The sequence below is a fragment of the Podarcis filfolensis genome (genome assembly GCF_964270895.1).
Source record: "Podarcis filfolensis genome assembly, chromosome: 12".
NCBI lineage: Eukaryota > Metazoa > Chordata > Lepidosauria > Squamata > Lacertidae > Podarcis > Podarcis filfolensis.
In genome coordinates this window covers 1,442,327-1,461,952 of record NC_139614.1, presented here as the reverse complement: position 1 = coordinate 1,461,952, position 19,626 = coordinate 1,442,327, and the positions used below count along the sequence as shown (strand labels likewise).

The window sequence follows — 19,626 nt, the reverse complement described above, 5'->3', positions numbered from 1 at the left end:
GGGTTTTCTTTGCAGAAATCTTACTTGAACATCACCTTTCTCGGGTTGACTGTCTTTGTGGCTTTCTCATCCTCAAGTGGTGACTGCTAATTCTTCAGTGGCCCCCATTCAGTGGAGGCAGGAGGTGGCACAGAGATGCAAGAGCAACTTCCGGTCAGCGCCAGCAACTGTAATGGCGGATTTCCTCCGATCTCCGGAGGAAATCTGCTTCGTGGAGCCAGGGTTCTACCGCTACAGCGAAGCGGGGACCCGGAAAAAATCACAGGCGGGGAAGCCTGTGAACTGAAGGCTCGGCGGGCTCCATTTGCGTCCCCCCCCCCCGCTGCAAAGGAGCCTTTTTAAAGGCTCCAGAACATACTGGGGGTGAGTGGCGCGGAGCTGAGAGCTGTCTACCCGTCTCCGCGAAGCGAAGCCGCATGCCATGGTTGGAGAGCGCTGACTTCTTCCTTTGAAATTTGGACTAAAAGTAACAACCCGTGAGTATTACGGAAATTGGATATTAAAAACCCCCTTTTTTTGATTCGGCACGAGCGGGGAAGGCGCAAAGAGGAAGTCCGTCTCCCCCTCTTGTAAACACTCTAAAGCAAGGACTAGATAACTAAGGTTGAAAAGAACATCTTCTTCGTGAGAAGTCAAAAGTAACTAATTTCACGTTTTGGCAGTATAAGTGAATGTGCTGGAGGATAAGAGTTAATTCTGAAAGTGGATTGTTACCCCTCCCCCAGGACCCGGGAGCGATCTGCGAGGGAGCCTGTTGGAGAGATTTAAAAGACTTTGACAGCTGTCAAACTAGCTGTCAAAGCTGAGAGGGGAAAAAAAAGAGAGAGAATTTTGTTTCTATTGCCTCGGCTGGTTATATTTGTTACATTTAGGTAACAAATTGTCGAAAATCAAGGAAAATAAAGGACTTTTGGATTTACAACTGGAAGGAACACTAAGTAACCAGTACTCCCCTAGAGGGGGCTCTGGGACATTACAGAATGGCTGTAAGTGGAAAAATACAGACGGCACTTGAGAAGATCTTTCGTAGCCTGGGAAAACTTCATGAACAAAGCACTGTTTTGGCTAAAAATGTTACAATATTGAATGAAAAAGCAAACAAACCTGTGGAAATTGGAAGGGACTTGACTCAAGTCTCTGTACCAGAACAAAAAGACTGTGCCCTTGAACTAAAAACTCTTGCAGCTGAACAAGAAAAGGAATTTGAGAAATTTGAAGAAGCCACACATGACAATTTAGAGGGAAAGGAAGGAGGAGCTATAATGCAGCAGAGGATTAAAGAAAGAAGCAAAAAACAAGATTTGGATTACAATCATAAATATGGAGACCTGGCAGGCCAGAGGCCTGTAAAGATGGATTTAAAGGGAAAGACAAATTTGATCAAAGTGGAAGCAGGAGTCTCTGGGACATTTGGACTTAAAAGAAGTAAAAAACAAGATTTGGATTACAATTTTAAATATGTTGGCCTGGCAGGAAGAAGTATGGACCTTATGGGGAGAGAGCTTCTCCGAGATTTGGCGTTTAACATAAAGGACTATCAAAAAAACCGGCAGAGAGGAAAGGAGAGAGACTTAAGGGCCTCGGATGTGAGATCACCAGGCTGATACCAGATGGATTGATGGACATTGGTTGGAGATTGAAACCGGGAAAAGCGGGGAGTGGGGTTTTGGGTATCCAAAGGCGGTACAAATATATTCTTTTTTTTCTTCCCCTTTCTTGTAAATAATTTGTTTTGCTATTCTAGATTAAAATGGGGAAATCGTGAAATGGAATTGGGGTTGACTTTAGAAAAAGGTATTAAGAATAAGATTTGATGTATCAAGACTGAGATTTATGTTAAAATTGGTTAAACAAAAAGGATTTAAATATAATAAGGTAAAATTTGGGGATAGGAACTTGTTGAATTAAAAATTGAATTGGAATACAAGAAGAGGAGATGTGGGGAAGTCAAGGAAAAATGTTATTGAAAGGTATATGTTTTTTTTTGTTTTTTTTTTTGTTCTTTTGTGTGTGTTTTGTTTCTCTTTTAATTTTTTGAAAACTTCAATAAATATTAAAAAAAAAAAAACAGAGATGCAAGAGCAGCCGGCAGGAGTTAGAAGGTTGCCATCCCATTTCCTGAAAAGCGTTGGTAGATGGTGGGGCTGGCCTGCCAGAGGAGAGGCTAAACATGCAAGGGAGAGGATGGCAGAGGAGGAAATTTGAGAGAGTCTCAGCTTGGTTTGGGGTGCAAGGCATCTCTCTCTTGAAAGTGATTGGCAGCAAGGGGGCATGGGGGGCATTGTGTTTCTGTCTCCATCATAGACAATAGCTGTGACAGGGCTTAAAAAATTATTAAGAGGTGGCAAATTGGTCTTCTAGGTGGGGTGGCACACCTCCTGCCCCCATCACTTCTTTTTTGGCATTATTCTAGCCTTGATCCATTTCATGGTCATCCTGGAATAGGACAGTGTTGGGAACTGGCCTTTCTAGAGAGATATGCTGTCTGTCTGTCTCAGATTCTGAGGAAAGCAGAGTGGCCACAGGCAGTCCAGTCCTCCAAGCATCCTATCAGGGTAAAGACATAGCTTGGGCAGTGGCGGATCTTGAGGTCTCACATTTCAGTGGCACCCTGTGCAAGGCCGAAATTCGATGCCCCTCCACCTCTTGTGTTCCATCTTAAATCATAGTTGAGGCATCCCCACCAAGGCTCCGCACCCAGCACAACCGAACCAGTCTCGCTTCCCTAAATCTGCCTCTGGCTCAGGCCCTGTTTGGCTAGGAAGCCAGAGTTTTATATACAGGGAACTCCCTGTTTATGCATGTGCAAGGCATGCATGATTGGCCGCATGCACATGGCTACAAACCCGGAAGTGGTGTGAAAAAGGGCAAAAACAGTCCTAAAATCGTGTGAAAATGGCAAATAGGGCACATGAACAGTGTCTAGCAATCCTATGAGGCTTTGCAAGTTCAATCCCTTGCACTAACCTTTGAAGCCTGTGGAGAGTTTGAGTTTGAGCAAGGAGGTTTGGAGGGAGTGATTCAAAGGTGTTCCCAAAACACTTAACCCCTACGTGAATGGGGCGTTGCCTGTATATTGAATGCAATTGTATGATAATCATCGCTCTCCCCCATCAGGTACATTATGGCGAGGGTTGCCATCATGAGTTCACAACAAAATTTGCAGACCATGTAACTCCATGGCAGAGCATCCATTTTGCATGTGGAAGGTCCCGGGTTCGATCCCTTGGTCTGCAGGTGGGGCAGGAAAAAATCCTGTCTGAAACCTGGAGAGCGCCTGCCAGCCAGTGTAGACCACACTGTGACCGATGGACCATTGGGCCAACTCAGTGTAAGGCAGCGTTTATGCTCCTATGGGTTTCTTTCTCATTCAGATTAACTCTTCAAGATGCTTAGCAGCTTTAAAGACCATGATTTAGTGCAAACAATCAATATTAAACTATGCAGTGATATTTTGTTAAGCAGTTTTCTTTTTTGGGCATGTGCCTAAACAGGGAAGGATGTCAAGACATTATTAAGAATGTTTTCTGGTGAGGTGATGTTATAAACTGTTTGAGATGGAAGGAATAATGAAATACTTATAATTTGTAAAGAAAAGTGCCATCATCTAGTAATTTTGAGGCGGTTTGGAATATTTGTACATTTTATTTCCCTAACAGTAGCAAGTATCTTATCTATTTGTCTGATCCACCAATCTGCTCCTTATTTGCCCTGTATCTGACAAATCTAATGTACACTGTGTAAAAAGGTTTCATTGTCAAATCATGCTATATTCCCTGGAAATACTGAGAAATGTAGTTCTGTGGGAGGGCCTAGAAATCTCTGACAGAATTCATGGCCCCTAATGTAAAAACCAGTATCAGTATTTTGTAAAATAATATCTGCCTTACTGCAGTGTGTGACACTGGCAAACCATAGCAGATGCTCTTGAAAAAGGTTGGGCCAACAGGTGCTGGGGCAGAGGGGCGGAGCTGCTTTCTTGGCACTGCATAAAAGAATTAAATGATACAGACTTCTAACAGATTTATAGTCCTCAAAAAACCGAGGTATGGAACCAAATATCATGAGATGTGTTAATACACTTTAGAATGTATATACTTTATTATATTTATGATCTATGGTATTGAAGAACCTGATTTATTTTGACATATTATTTGATATTACCAGCTGAAGAAGGCGTTTACTCCGAAACAGGGCCCTGTCCTGGTCACCACTACTGAGTCGTACATCTGATTCACACTCCGGATACTCCTTTTCGGCCCTATTTGATTCTTTAGTCCTTATTTTGATTCTATATAATATGGACTCCTTTTGACTGCCATTGAGACTTGTACAAAATAATTGTTGTGTACTGGTATTTCATGTACCTCTATACTATATCACTGCATATTTGAAACTACATTATTCCTGTACTTAAACGTTTTACCTTAAAACTATCGTACTTACACGTTGTGTTTAAATCTACTATCAGCTTCAAACTGTTATTCTTAGCAGAATATATACGTTTTTCTGTTCAACTCTCGAGTAGGAATTATTCCTTATATTGAAACTTGTGGCCTGAGTTCTTGGTATATCCTTTTTAGTGTATTTCCAACAAGAACTCCAATTTCTTTAATAGTGACCTGAACAGGGCAGAGTGGTAGCAAGGTCAGGACTGTGAGGAAGCACTGGAGGAGCACTGGATTGGCTCCAGCAGAGCATCCCCACAGCCCTGGCCTTGCCGCCCCCCGCTCTGCTCCTGCCACATGCAGGTAAGCTGCCACAGTGCTGGTGCCGCAAGGGTGTGCCTCAGCTCCACAACACACCAGCTGCTACAGAGATGGACAGGGCAGTGTCTGCGCTTTTGGCAGGTTGCTGTGGAACCCTCTGAAATCATTACTGCTCCATCTTCTGGTTCCTGATCTAATCACCTGTTGAATGGCTGTGAAGAACCTTGAGATTTTAACTGTCCTTTGCAGGTAGTACTTTAAACTCCACCTAGCTCTGAACAGCCTTTCTATTTCCCCTGCAGTTCTCCCCCCCCCCAAAAAAAAAGTTGAAATAGTCACAACACAGTCTGCTCAGAAGCATCTCTTCACTCCCCTGTCTCTGGGACAAGATTCATAGTTAACCATTCACTTGTCATTTTGTTATACTTTCTCAAAAATACTCTGTTTCTGGAAAGCTCTGGTCCCTTTTGTTCCTCTAGATATCTCACATTGGCATAGAAATGCCCATATGTGTCTTTTGGTGAATGTGCTAGTTTCTGGGACAGCTGTACCAGACAAATAGTAGCCTGTCCTTCAACAGAATGGAGCTGCAGCTGCAGTACAAAACAGCCCCCAACACATTTGAGCTCAGTTCCCTGGAGTTGTTTTTGTTCCAGAAGGCCTTATTCCCTGAACATGGAGACCTCATCTGCAAGTGTGGCTCCGTGGGCATGTCCTGAGAAAATATGATACTAAAATGTTCCGTAAAATGAAAAGGTAATATTTGATAAAGCTGATGGAATAAACTTGGTGAGAGAAGAAATTGTGTAAATAAGAAATCTGTAGATAATCTCATCAAACAACATAAAAAGATGTTCACCTGGCATCTCCCCTGTGACCTCACATTTAACAAATCACTCAAAATGCAGAGGGTGGAGTTAAAAATCAACTTCCTGCTTCAGTTTTAAGTAATTCACCAGGTATATTGCGACTCCAGTGAAGATGTAACGGAACTTATCTTGTATTACAGTGGTACCTCGGGTTACATACACTTCAGGTTACAGACCCCGCTAACCCAGAAATAGTGCTTCAGGTTAAGAACTTTGCTTCAGGATGAGAACAGAAATCGTGCTCCGGCGGTGCGGCAGCAGTGGGAGGCCCGTTAGCTAAAGTGGTGCTTCAGGTTAAGAACAGTTTCAGGTTAAGAACTGACCTCTGGAACGAATTAAGTATTTAACCTGAGGTACCACTGTATATCCAATGAATCTCTGCTAGAGCTGCCTTAGGGCTTCTCCACCCTTCTTTTCTCCCATTCCTTCCCCCCAGGAAAACTGTTCTTTAGTGCTCAGTCAGAGCAAACAGCAATCAGGTTTTCTACAGTTTGACGTTTGTTCCAATTTAGAGCTAAAGAGTGGAGTTTCCTGGGAAAGGCGCAGAGCAAGGGGGAAACCACTTGGACTCATGCCTAGAAAGGTTGGGGCAAGCAGGAAACTGCCTGGACCTCTGCTTGCTAGGCACGGGACCAGCAGAAGTGGGGTGAGCCTATAAAGTGTCTATAGCCCCAAGCGAATGGGCAGGTAAAATTTTAATTGCCTCAGAATGAGTTACCATAGAGTATTTTCACAAAAACCAAGTCCTAAGTATTTAAATGAATGACACTACTAGATTGTATAGCCACCTGGGACCTATTTTTCCTCATAATAGACCCATTTTTCTATGTACCGTAGTTTTGATGAACACACATTTTTGCAAGCAATTTAATATAACACATTATTATATCTTATTTCAATGAACATGTGCATATGTATGAATATATTGTTGGCTATTTGCAGTTTAGTAGCGCTGCAGAGAGCTTGCTGGGGAGACCACACATTAAAAAGGGACTCAAAAATAACTTAAACAAGGTTTTAATAACAAAAACAAAAACTCCATTTACACTAAATACATCAACAACCATGACCCAACCACCAACCCATCCCCCAGGGTAATGGGAGAGCTAGGTGCTGCTCTTTATATACTGACACAGCTTAATCAGTACAACTCAGCAGCACCTGCTATGTTTCACAGCTGTAAAGCTGGGTCTTGTTATTTTGCTTTGGCCCTTGCTCTGGCCCCTTAAAGACATACACATCGGGTGGAACAATGATGAACCTTTACATTTAAAGAAACCATTCAACGTATATAACATGTATATATTATATTTTATAAAAGCATATATTTATATTTTATTTAATGTATCATATGCATATATTATACATTATATTATATGCATACATTACCACCAAGTAAATGAATTTTTGTACATCTGTGAATTTTGTGGGATTGCCATGTGGGAAGCACAAATGGAGCCAGTTCACCTTCAGGCAAACTTAATCAGATCTCTCCGCCATTACTGCCTGGGGCTTTGCCGCAAGCAAACCTCTTTACAGTGGTGCCTCGCAAGACGAAAAATGCGCAAGACGAAAGGGTTTTTCGGTTTTTGCGTTGCTTCGCAAGACGAAAACGTCTTGCGAGTTTGTTCACTTTTTTCTTAAAGCCGCTTGAAGAGGCGCAGTTTGCGACAGACCATGCTTCGCAAGACGAAAAACATCGCAAGACGAAAAGACTTGCGGAACGAATTAATTTCGTCTTGCGAGGCACCACTGTAATAAGACTTGCTGCTCATGTGTAGACTATTTTTCACAAGTCAAACAATTGTGTTTACTTCATAATTAAACTTGCATACATTACATATTGCAGCAATGGGTGGATCTTATAGAATTCTATGCTGGCCCCAGTCAAGCAACTAGTGGCTTCTTGTCACAGAGTACTGCAGAAGTCTGCACCTCAGATATAAATTACACCACAAGATGTGGTGATAGTCACCAACTGTGATGGCTTTAAAAGGGAATTTGGCATCTTCATGCAGGAGGAGGTTGTTGATGGCTACAAGCCATGAGGCACCATTCTGTGGGAGCAACAGTGGGAAAGGGCAATTGCCCTCATGGGTTGATGGTGGCTTCCCCAAAGGTGACCAGTGCTAGACTAAAGGAATCTTTGGTCTGATGGAGCCAGGCTCTTCTTAAGTTCTTGAATCTTGTCCCTTATGACTGTTGTTTTGGCTGCCAATTCTTGAGCAGCACCTCCTCATCATTGTCATTCCATCTTCTCCCCATGGTTACAACCTTTTATTCCCCCTCCCCAAATCTTCCATTGCACCCTTAGTGTCTGTCATGGTTAAACTAGCTTACCAGTTCAGTCATTATTATTATTATTATTATTATTATTATTATTATTATTATTATTATCGTCCAGTCTGAAATCTACCATTCTTAGGCAAGGTGACTGAGCGAGTGGTTGCTGAACAACTCCAAGCACGCCTGGAAAAAGCGGACCATTTGGATCCCTTCCAACCGGGATTCAGGCCTCACCATGGGACTGAAACTGCCTTGGTCGCGCTGGTTGATGATCTCCGGCGGGCTAGGGACAAAGGTGAGAGCTGTTTCCTAGTTCTGCTGTATCTCTCAGCGGCCTTTGATCCGATTGATCATGACATCCTTCTGGACTGTCTAAATGGGCTGGGAGCTGGGGGCACTGTTATACGGTGGTTCCGCTCCTTTCTCCTGGGCTGTGTCCAGAAAGAGGTGTTGGGGGATGAGTGTTCAGACCCCTGGGATCTCACTTGTAGGGTGACTCAGGGTTCTGTCCTCTCCCCCATGCTTTTTAACATCTATATGAAGCCGCTGGGAGAAATCATCAGGGGGTTTGGACTGGGTGTTGATCAGTATGCAGATGACACCCAGCTCTACCTCTCCTTTAAATCAGAACCAGTGAAGGCGGTGAAGGTCCTGTGTGAGTGCCTGGAGGCGGTTGGAGGATGGATGGCGGCTAACAGATTGAGGTTGAATCCTGACAAGACAGAAGTACTGTTTTTAGGGGACAGGGGGCAGGTGGTGGTGGGGGACTCCATGGTCCTGAATGGGGTAACTGTGCCCCTGAAGGACCAGGTGCACAGCCTGGGAGTCATTTTGGACTCACAGCTGTCCATGGAGGTGCAGGTTAATTCTGTGTCCAGAGCGGCTGTCTACCAGCTCCACCTGGTACGCAGGCTAAGACCCTACCTGAAGGCAGCCCTGTTCAGGGAAGTTTTTAATATTTAATGCTATACTGTTTTTAACACTTGATTGGGAGCTGCCCAGAGTGGCTGGGGAAACTCAGCCAGATGGGCAGGGTATAAATAATAAATTATTACTTATACCCCATCTGGCTGGGCCTCCCCAGCCACTCTAGGCGGCTTCCAACAGGATATTTAAAACACAATAAAACATCAAACATTAAAAACTTCCCTAAATAGGGCTGCCATCTAAAAGTCAGATATTTCCTTGACATCTGATATGAGGACACTCCACAGGGCAGGCGCCACTACCAAGAAAGCCCTCTGTCTGGTTCCCTGTAACCTCGCTTCTTGCAGTGAGGGAACCGCCAGAAGGCCCTCAGAGGTGGACCTCAATGTCCAGTGTCCTCAGGGTAAAGGATTATTGGCCTGGTTTATCAGGGAGCAGTCACAAAGTATGCTCAAATGGTTCAGTAAGTTATCGTTCACCAGTGCAAGAAACACTCAATTTTCAGGAAACAGCAGACAAAGGGGAGGGAAGGAGGAAGGGCAGGAAAAGAGGTGGATGCCTCATAGCTGTTTGTGATGAAGTAGAGGAGAGAGGCTGTGAGATGCTGCTGTGTTTCTGTTAATTCACTGGTCATTTGATCTGTCAATTCTGTAGCTGTTTTCATAACTTCATGGCCATTTCATTCCTGCAAATTTTGTGACTGGTTTTATATCCCATAGTTACTTTCATATCATCTTGTAGTGGGTGCAGTTCCCCCCCACCAATGTGCTCGTTGTTTATGGTACTTAACTCACCTTCTTCAGGTACCTCTGTGTGTGTGTGTTTGTAATTTTCAAGCAGATATGTTTTGTTCTCCTCATTTTTAAACTTACTCTCACACAAGAATCAAACCTGTCCAAACTTTATTGTGCTTGAACTGCAATGAACAGCTTTAATAATAAATAAATTTCCTCCCATCCCCATATCCCATCCCTATCAGACTCACCTGCACGTCTGCAATCCTGACCATGTCTGTTCTCAAGTAAGTCCCATTCAGTTCAATAGGACTTACTTCCAGCCCTGTCAGTCTGAGGGGAAGCACAGGAACTGAAGGGAAAGAAAGAGTTGTGTGTGCCAGCTCACTCTTCAATCCTAACCAGGGCAGCTCCGAAGTCTGACTGAGTTCAGGTGGGCAGGGTGAGGACAGGAGTGCAGCCTCCCTTTGCGAGAAAGGTAGGGAGAGGGGAAGGCATTGAAGAGAGGAAGGGGGAGGCTTGTGCCAGTTGAAGGAAGGCAGAAGGAGACGGGGAACCAGAAAACTAGTGAAGGGAAGGTGGGGGAAGACTAGGAATCTGAAAGCTCTATCTCTGCTCTTTCTGTCTGCCCCAGGCAGTCCCAGAGAGAGAGGTTGCTGAATGGATGCATCAGCAAAGACAAAGATGGTTTGGTTAGCATCAGCAGCTTCCCTTTTCCCCAACCCACCTTTGCATCTTTAGCACCCAGCATGATGAAGAGCTTTGAGCAACTCTAAAGCAACTCCCCCTCCCCCCCTCCAGCATGCACTACAGCAATAAAATAGGAGACACACAAGGCAAAGGCAGACAAGGAAGACAAAATGGATTGGCTAATCAGCACCCCATGGAGAAGTTCAAAGGAAAGGTGGAGAGATTTCAGCAGCTCTTCAGATCAGATTTAACATAAAAAATACTACATTTCAAGGCAAAGCATGCAGTCATCAAACACTAACAGAATTTGCGGGGGGGGGGGGTAAAAAGAAAAGCGGGGGAGGAGAAAAGATCAGATCATTCACTAAAGAAATGACTGCTTCAGTAAGGTGTGATAGGGACTTTACTGTGCAATATTTCAGTATAAAGTTTGAAAATAGGGAATATCACCATCAACCCTAGTACTGACACCTGATGGTGATGGACCCACCACCAACCCATATCTCCTTGTCCCAACTTCACCTTGCGATGGATGACTGCAAGCCACCTACCTGCCTTTTAAAACGTCCAGTAATTCCCAGCATGTGCCTAATGCAGAAAAACTCTGCGGAAGCCTTGAAAAAAACATTGCATGGCAGCTGCCTCACAGTTGCCTTTTGCAGATTGTGCCCCCCCCCAGGTAACACTGCTTCTGCCATCCCCAGTGAGGTCAAAAAGAGGGGCAATGGGGTCTGGAGCCCCACCTGGTGGCATTGCTTTGAGGACACTTGAAGATGCAGCCTGCTCTGATATAATGTCGGGATGTGTGGGCTTCTCATCTTCTGCTCCTTTTTCCCTCCTCCCCTCCTCCCGCCAAGCTCCACTAGGAGGAGGACATGTGTGCCAATGAACTCCTGAGCTTTGTTGAAACACAAACACACAATGTTAGTATGTGAATCAAATTCAGAAACAGATTTGCGTCAAGTCTCAATAATGGAAAACCACAGGAAAATGCATCTGGCCTTTATAGAAGGTAATGCAGCACTCAGTTTGCATCACTGAGCTACTGCAGCACTTACAGTGGGTCTGAGCAACCTGAGAGCCCCCATCAGGCCTGAGATGTTGGCAACTGTCAGAGAGGACTGAAGGAGCAGGAGGTTCCTGCTTCTAGAACCCTGAAGGCTCCTGACACCCAGAAGTTGAACAAGCCCACTCGCCCGACGGCCATCATTCTCAATACGCTGTACCAAGTTGTAGCTGAGCACAAAGGAACAGTTCCTGAAGGGACTGTGGCACAAGACAACTCTTTTTTTTTTTTTTTAATAATTTTTATTAACTGGCCAATCACATCAAATTAAATCACAACATCACATAAATTCCAAATTACAAAGCCAAATTTTTAAATTTTGTTGGGGGAACCCATACTTCAAGATCCAAAGGGGGATTCAAATCATCTTCTTATTACTGCGTTAGTGTCCAAATCAGTCCCAATCAGTCCAGACAAAGTTCATAATTCTATCCAGTCTTATCTTGGTGTTTCCACATCATATCTTGTTCATAAAATTTCTCTTTTTCTTTTACGATCTCTTCTGTTAGTCTCCTTAAGCCGATAAGCAAATATAATAATCCTGTGTGAATTTCCCGTTCTTCCAATCTAAGTCCAGATGGTTTCCATATATCTCCTTCGTAGATAACATCACTCTTTCCATCATAAATCAGGCATTTTTTTTCGCTCTTAAATCCCACAGAGGAGTTTATCCACGATATGTAAACAGCACTATTTCTCTCTTTCTCCTCCCAGACCCAAGAGCTCCAACAATGCCTCCCAAGATGGCGACGGCATTTTTAACTGCGTCATTCCAAAACTCTTAACTTTCCAGCTTCGTCTTGAAACATTGCTTTGGTTCGAAAGTTTATCTCCACACAGCCTTAAATCACAGCTTAAGTCCTTAAAGTTCTGACTTATTAGGGGAGGGGATTCTTGTTAAGTCACGTAAAAAGGAATGGAAGGTTTTTCCCCCCTCCCCCCTCAGTCATTTGCAATACCGTATCTTGTCGTATCTTCTCATATTTTATTCTTGCCTTGTTATCAGAGATCTCTTCTGTCAGCAGTCTTTACTCCCCCTTTTTCCTTGAAGTATGTGCAATTTATCTCGTCCAAATTGTTTCTTTTGAAGATTCTTGCAAACTAGAGGCGCGGATCAGAGACGGCGTCAAGGAGTGCCGGAATCCCACAGGAGGGCTTTGTGCCTAGTGCCCCCACCCCCACAAATTCGGGGGTGGTATAGGGCACAGCAGGCAAGGGCCGTCCCCCCCATAATCCTGGGGGGGTTAAGGAGGCTAATTACCCCCATCATAGCCTCCAAATTACCTCGTGTGGGTCGGAGAGATGTTATTGTCAGCCATCTTCCGATGCGCCACCTAGTGGCCCCCCCGGCACAAGACAACTCTTGGTTACAGCTCGTGATCTGCCTAGAGAGATCTTACCCCCACGCTTGGCTTGGCAATATGCTGAGCTGCACAGGGCAACAGCAAAACAACCAGGGAGGATCAAACCGGATATGATCTCCTGCCACCTTTCTGGGAGCCTGCCCCTTTCCTTCTTCACGCTTGACTATGGTTTGGCTTAGTGTTGTGTGCAAAAAGATGATTGCAGCCTGATGGGTGCTTGACAACCTCCTTTGTTGGCTGCCATACACAGCTGGCAACCTTCAAGTGGCCTGGGGGGTCACAGATTGTCCAGATAAGAGAGCTTTTAGTGGCAATATCTACTTTGTGGAAATATATTTTCTGACAATAGGGGCAAAGAGCTTTATTTGTTATCTGGCAATGCATCCGTTTTCTACTCCATAGTACAGTGGTACCTCGGGTTAGGAACTTAATTTGTTCTGGAGGTCTGTTCTTAACCTGAAACTGTTCTTAACCTGAAGCACCACTTTAGCTAATGGGGCGTCCTGCTGCCGCTGCGCCGCCAGAGCACGATTTCTGTTCTCATCCTGAAGCAAAGTTCTTAACCCGAGGTACTATTTCTGAGTTACCAGAGTCTGTAACCTGAAGCGTGTGTAACCTGAAGCCTCTGTAACCCGAGGTACCACTGTATTATGCATCTCAAAGAAAAATGGGAGTTGCCAACTAATTTCTGGAATAATATTTTAATTAACGGTTTTATTGGAGGATATTCAAGCAACTTTTCCATGGCAAATAGTTACTGAGAAATGAGTGCAAAATGGCAGCCTTCTAGAGAGCCCTCTGTTTCCTCCAAGGCATTTCATTAGCTGTTAGTCAAATATATACAAGCCATATGTTGAAGGGAAAAGCTAGCATTTATTTGGCTCTGATTCAGCAATCTCTTGTAGGCTATTGTGGGGACACCAGAAGCATTCAGATAAGTATAGGTTTAATTTTTATTGCCTTCCATCTCATCATTTCCTTGATTGGTGGGAGGTCTCCTAATCTTTTCTCAATATAATACCTCACGAGTGTGGTTCCCAAATTGTGTTGGGTGAAAAAGAAACTCAACATGAAAGGAAAATGGATCAGGAAATATAGCAACTGTACGGAGCCAGGATACAGTGAAATTTAATAAAGGGGCAACAAATTGGTTCTTTGAAATGAGGTTTCAAAGCACACTGCAACAAGAGAAAAGTAATAGTTTCCAAAGCAAAAAGTATTATGGTAATTCTTGTTTTAAAAAGAATCTTTGATAGAAAGGCGACCAGTCAAAGTTGAATGTTTGAAATCTCATTTTGTTGATCTCAAGAAATAAATATATGTCCTCCTGTAATTTTTCCATTTTGTATTCATATCTGTTCTTCCTTTTCTTGTGCATTACCTCAACATGCTGACAAGAGGTATTTGCTAGAATGTACAGGAGGGGAGTATAGAAAGTTATGATGGTTAGAAGTTGCTGTAAGTTTTTTATGATATTTTTAGTCAGTGCTATTTCTCTAGAAAATGAGGTGCCAGAACTCGCCATGAACGCCTCTCTTCTAATGGCAATAGAGCCCATCTGAGACATGCTGGAACTGAGTTCCAGTGAGTTCCAGCTGAAAAAGCCCTGTTTTTAGTGATGGGCAAACTCAATTCAGGCACAGTTCTGTATTTTTTAGCTTTCTCAGTGAGCATTCAAGAAAAAAGCTTCACTATTTCTGAGGCTTCAACCCCAACTCCTAATGCTGGGGCATGAGCAATATTGCAATGTATATGCACCTTACTGTATTGCCTCCTGGGAATTGTAGTTCCCAGAACCAGACATGGCTCAGCTCTGCTAGAGATACCTTAGGGTTTATCCACCCTTCTCTTATACCATTGCTTTCTCCTGGGGAAAACTGCTCTATAGTGTTCAGACTATAGTGTTCTATAGTCTATAGTGTTCAGACAGGAATTCGGGGTTTCTCCAGATTGATGTTTGCTCCGATTTAGCACTAAAGAGTGGGTTTTCTCTGGGAAAGGAGTGGAGCAAGGGGCAAAGCGTTCAGAACCTGTGCCTAGAAAGTGCAGGTCAAGCGGAAAACCACTCAGACTCCTGCGGTCTAGGCACCGGCAAGCACAAGTGTGGGAAAGCCCTTCCACACCAAAAACAGAAGCGACTGGAAGCAAGAAAGCCTTATGATGTGTCAGCAGCAACAGTTGCAAGAAACAATGAGAAAGTTGTCCCAAGAGAATGCAGATATTCACCCAGTAAATGGCTGTCTGGTGAACTGATCTGCTTATGGGCTTCAGAACAGTCAATAAGTGTTTCATTAGGAGTAAGGGGGGAATATTCATGAATACTGGTGCAGATGGCTTTTGGTTTGAATAATATCACATTAATCATAAAACGTGTCATAAAGCAAAGTAAGGGGCTAACATTAAAGAATACACATTTTCCCAGTTTATAACGCACAGCTTCTGGCTCAGAATATAAAACAAGATTCTTCACATCCACATTGAATGGGCAGGTGCATATGGGCTCATGCACAAAAGTTATTGAATAGATAATTGCAAACTTTAATAATATCCCTGGGGAGTGTGCTTTATTCTTCTGGAAATCCCGAGGCACTTAGTTCTTAATACTAGATGTAGAAGTCCAGTCCAGAGACTTTGGTCCTCGGCACCATCACCCGTGGGAGTGCAGCACAGAAGCAGTGCAGATGAAAGCTGGGGAGTGGACTGAAATAACGTCCCAAACCTCCCTTTGCTGCCACCAGCTTGAGAAGGAAAAGTAGAGGAGAGAATCCACTCCCAGGGAAGTCCAACAACATCTGGAGGACCACAGGTCCCCACTTTTTGACCTCCAGTATCAGTATGGCTCTGAAGACCAGGTGCTCTGAAAACCCAGGTATCACAAGTGGGACATTGAGCTCCTGTCATGCCCAGAGACATCCATTTGGCCACCATGAGAATTGAATGCCAGATCAGGTAGGCCTTTGATTTGATCCAACAGGACTCTTCTTGTATTCTTCATTACACAGACCCAGAGCACTGTTCTGCATGGCCTGGCAGCCTGTCTAACAGCTGGTGGCTGGTGAGGGGTTGGCATGCAAAATGGAAGGAGACTACTGAAGGCAGGTTGCCCAGGGCTACTCAAAACTTGGAGCTGGGCCTATAGATGAGGCATGCAAAGAGATAGATTGGGGTGTTAAATCTCTTTGTCCTCTCAGCAGCTTTCAGTACTGTTGACCACGTGATGAAGGGCAGGGTGTAAATTTATGGCCATCTTGGCTGTGAGTCCTGGAAGACCTGCTCCCTGCATTCCAGGCCTTTTTCTACCAGGTCTGGGAGGGCGGGGCCCAGACTGACTCCAGTTACAAAAGTTACTGAGCTACAAAAGTGGAGACTGCTCTTGGGCTCTAGTACAGTGGTACCTCAGGTTACATACACTTCAGTTAGAGACTCTGCTAACCCAGAAATAGTACCTTGGGTTAAGAACTTTGCTTCAGGATGAGAACAGAAATTGTGCTCCAGCGGTGCGGCGGCAGCAGGAGGCCCCATTAGCTAAAGTGGTGCTTCAGGTTAAGAACAATTTCAGGTTAAGAACTGACCTGCGGAATGAATTAAGTTCTTAACCTGAGGTACCACTGTATTGTTTAGGGGTTGCTGTTGGGGGTAGTTGTTGCTGTTATTATTATTATTTATCTTTATTTTGGATCTCTTTATGATTTATGTGGAAATTGCTCACTTTGGTTCTATACTTTTTGATGTGTGAGTTATTGTTGATGACCTTGTGTTATGTTATGTGTTATCTATATTTATAAAATAGCTGATATATACTATGAGTTATGGATGTGACCTGTAAAAATGTAATGGAGATAAGCAAGTGTAGCCCATTGCCGTCGCTTTCCCCTCCCTGTTTCCGAATGCCTTGTGCACCTGCAGCCTTTCATCATGTATTATATTAATCCACCTAAATATAACAAGGCTGAATTGCCGTGCTGTGCTGTTGGGCTGTCCCGAAATGGAGCCCCTCCTCCATCTTGATGTGCTTCTTTGCCTCTCTCTCGCCCCCCAGGTGTGTGCCCAATCACTGTGAGCACGGAGGCAAGTGCACCCAGACGTGGGACAGCTTCTCTTGCAACTGTGATGCAACCCGATACAGTGGAGCCACGTGCCATAACTGTAAGTGATGCCTGGAGTCTCAGCTGACTTCAAGGGGTAAAATGTGCATACTTATTATACTAAGCTCGTCTGATTTTGTTCCTAATGCAAAATTTCTTGTCACTTCACCAAATGAGAATGCAAAACTATCTATACAATAAAGGGTTATTAACGTATTCTCTATTTTCTTGGAAAGGTTTTTAATGAAACTTTAGTGAGAGGGTATAGAGAAATTCTGAGTCATCTTGCATGTCACACTTCTGATTGTTTTACTTATATATCAAATGTCTTTTTGGGAAACTGTTGCCAGATAATGAAACTTCCAAAAAATTCCTTTAAAATGATATAGAATATGATAACCATATAAAAATGAAAAATGAGTGTGTAGGTTGACATTTTCATGGAATTACTGGCACGGTCTAGTCATTGTTGAAACCACTATTAAGTTAAAAGCACTAAAAATATCTCCCTCTGAAATCAGTGAAACTTAAAACTGCTTCACATTTGCAAAAATGTTTCCAGTGTTATTGCATCTTAAGTGATCTTACAGTTTTCTCAAAAGAAAAAGGAAAGAATGATCCACACTTTTGGCCACAATCCAGAGCAAAACTAAACATTCTTAAGTCTATTTAGTTTAGTGGGTCTTTGTCAATTTAAACTGATTTTTTAAAAAAATTGTAAGAAAGTAAGAGTTGACACAGTCCTAAATGTGACCAATCAGAAATAATTATATTAAATTCAGTTGACCTTACCACCAAATCAGTGGGTAAGTCATATTGAGCTCAGTGGGGGTTGGTTTTAGGTTGGCAGGCAAAGGGTTGCCCTGCAGGCCTCTCTCCTTAAGTGCATCCTGCACAGCCGCCCCATTCTAAGTGGGACGCCTGGCCTCTGATCCCAGTCCCGGGTGTCCCATTGTGGCTCCCATGCTCTGGCCGTGCCCCTTGATGTGCTGGCGTTCTGCTGTCCCTCCCAGCTGGCTCATACCTGGGGGGGGGGGCAGAAAACAGAAGCAAAACCTACCTTGTCCCTGCCCCCATGCATCAGCACTCTTCCTTCTCCTCTGGTCGCAGCACTTCCGGAAGCTGGTTTCTGGAAGTACACCTGAGGCGCTGGCAGCGGAGGAGGAGGAGGTCCGAGGGGGAGGGGAGCAGGTGGGGGATGGGCAGGGGCAAGTGCAGAAATGGAATTTCAGCACATTTCAAATTTTACAAATCCTTCTCCCTAAGAGCAAAACCTTTCAAATGGTATATTTTGTACCCATCTACGATAACTGCTGGGCTCATTGCCTGGTATGAACTAAGTGTGATTTAGCATTCCAGAAATCCATTCCAGAAGCATTCCAATAACGACACTGTTTAAATGCTGGTGAGGAAAGACCACAGGAAGAGCATCATGGCCTCTGAAATTGCTTTATTACCCAAGGGGAAGGCACTCCCAGTAGCTCTGCATATTTCACTTAAGACATTTTCACCTATCTTCAATGGATAAAATATAAGAAAATTGAAATGGTTGTTCTGCTTGCAGTGTTAGAAAAGGAATTTAGAGGCCAGTGTCCTGCTTTCTCACCTCCTGCTGCTGCAATAAAGCCTCTGGAATGGCAAAAGTCTGGCTCATCAAGGGATAAGTAGCCACTGCAATGTTTACTCTCCTAATGTAGCACCCTGCTTGTGGTTAACGCTTAGCTGGAATGAAATATTCAACGCAGCAATAGAGAAATTAAAATAATAATTTATTTGTCAGACAAATAAATGATAGGCACAGTGGTATATGGTTACCAAAGCTCTGCCTATGCTCCAGCCCTGATGGTCAGCACTTATATTTCCTCAGCCCAGCCCCCTTGCTCCTCCTTTGGCTGCCTCTGTCCAATCAGCCTGGTTGAAATTCCTATTGGCTGTTTGCTAGAACCAATCATAAAAGATACACCCATTTCCTATTACCTTTTATGGGAGACAAAGAGCTATATTTCCTTCTATCTATAAATGGCAAACAAGTAGCCATATATCTTACATTTGCCTCAACAAGGCACCTTAATTACCAGATCACCTTTTGCCCTTCTTGCCCCTCCATTCCAAAATAGATGGCTAAAACAGATGCTCATTCTGTCTTACATTTTGTCTTAAACAGAGATCTTGGCTTCACATTCTCACACACCATCAGTGAAATAAGAATCTAACATAAGAATCTAACATTTCTTACTTTCTAAATCCTTTGCATCATTACATTTAAGCCAACAAATCTCATACATTAACATAGATAGCTTTTTAAAGTAAAACCTCTTCAATTTACACCCCCCTTTCCTGGCCAGCTGCTTTTCCCATTAGCTCTTGCCCTTTAACCTTAGGAAAATGTGGCTAAAGTCTCTAATGGGAGGCACATGGTATTATATTTTGTTAAACAATAAATCCTACTATTTACCAACTCTTAATTAGTGCTTTTGCAGCTTGATTGTATTCTGTAATATGTGGGGTCAGTGTAACCTTTTTGCTCCCAGCCTATAATTCCCTTTTACAACTTTGAGAATTTTGGCTCCTGCTATAAATCAGGGGGGCCCTTGTCCAGGAGGATAAACATCTGCCAAAGTCCTTAGCCAGCTGGTCTTCTGCCTGGCATAAAAACATTTGCAAATATATCTTTAAGCTCATTTTAAATACAGGCCTTGATCAGATGCCTCACTAATTCTTCCAGAATTTCAGACTAATGTCAGTCAGTCAATCAGTCATATAGAGGATTTTATTTCATTTTTACAATGAGTCTAAAAACAGTTTCCTGCTGTTTGGGAAACAAAATCCCTTTCCAAAGTCAGACTTACCTGAAATGTTTCAGCTTCATAACAGCACTTTGGTAAAAGAAATCTTA

The 19,626-nt window shown here is 43.5% G+C and overlaps 1 protein-coding gene across 2 annotated transcripts in view; it reads left to right on the top strand.

Annotated features, from left to right (window-relative positions):
• The window catches only part of CNTNAP2 (contactin associated protein 2), a 999,981-nt gene that overhangs the window by 695,674 nt on the left and 284,681 nt on the right, over nt 1–19,626 (top strand). For both annotated transcript variants that reach the window (XM_083577628.1, XM_083577629.1), the window contains one exon: nt 16,685–16,791. In XM_083577628.1, the coding sequence (XP_083433754.1) occupies nt 16,685–16,791 (107 nt within the window). The remainder of the gene's footprint in view (nt 1–16,684; nt 16,792–19,626) is intronic.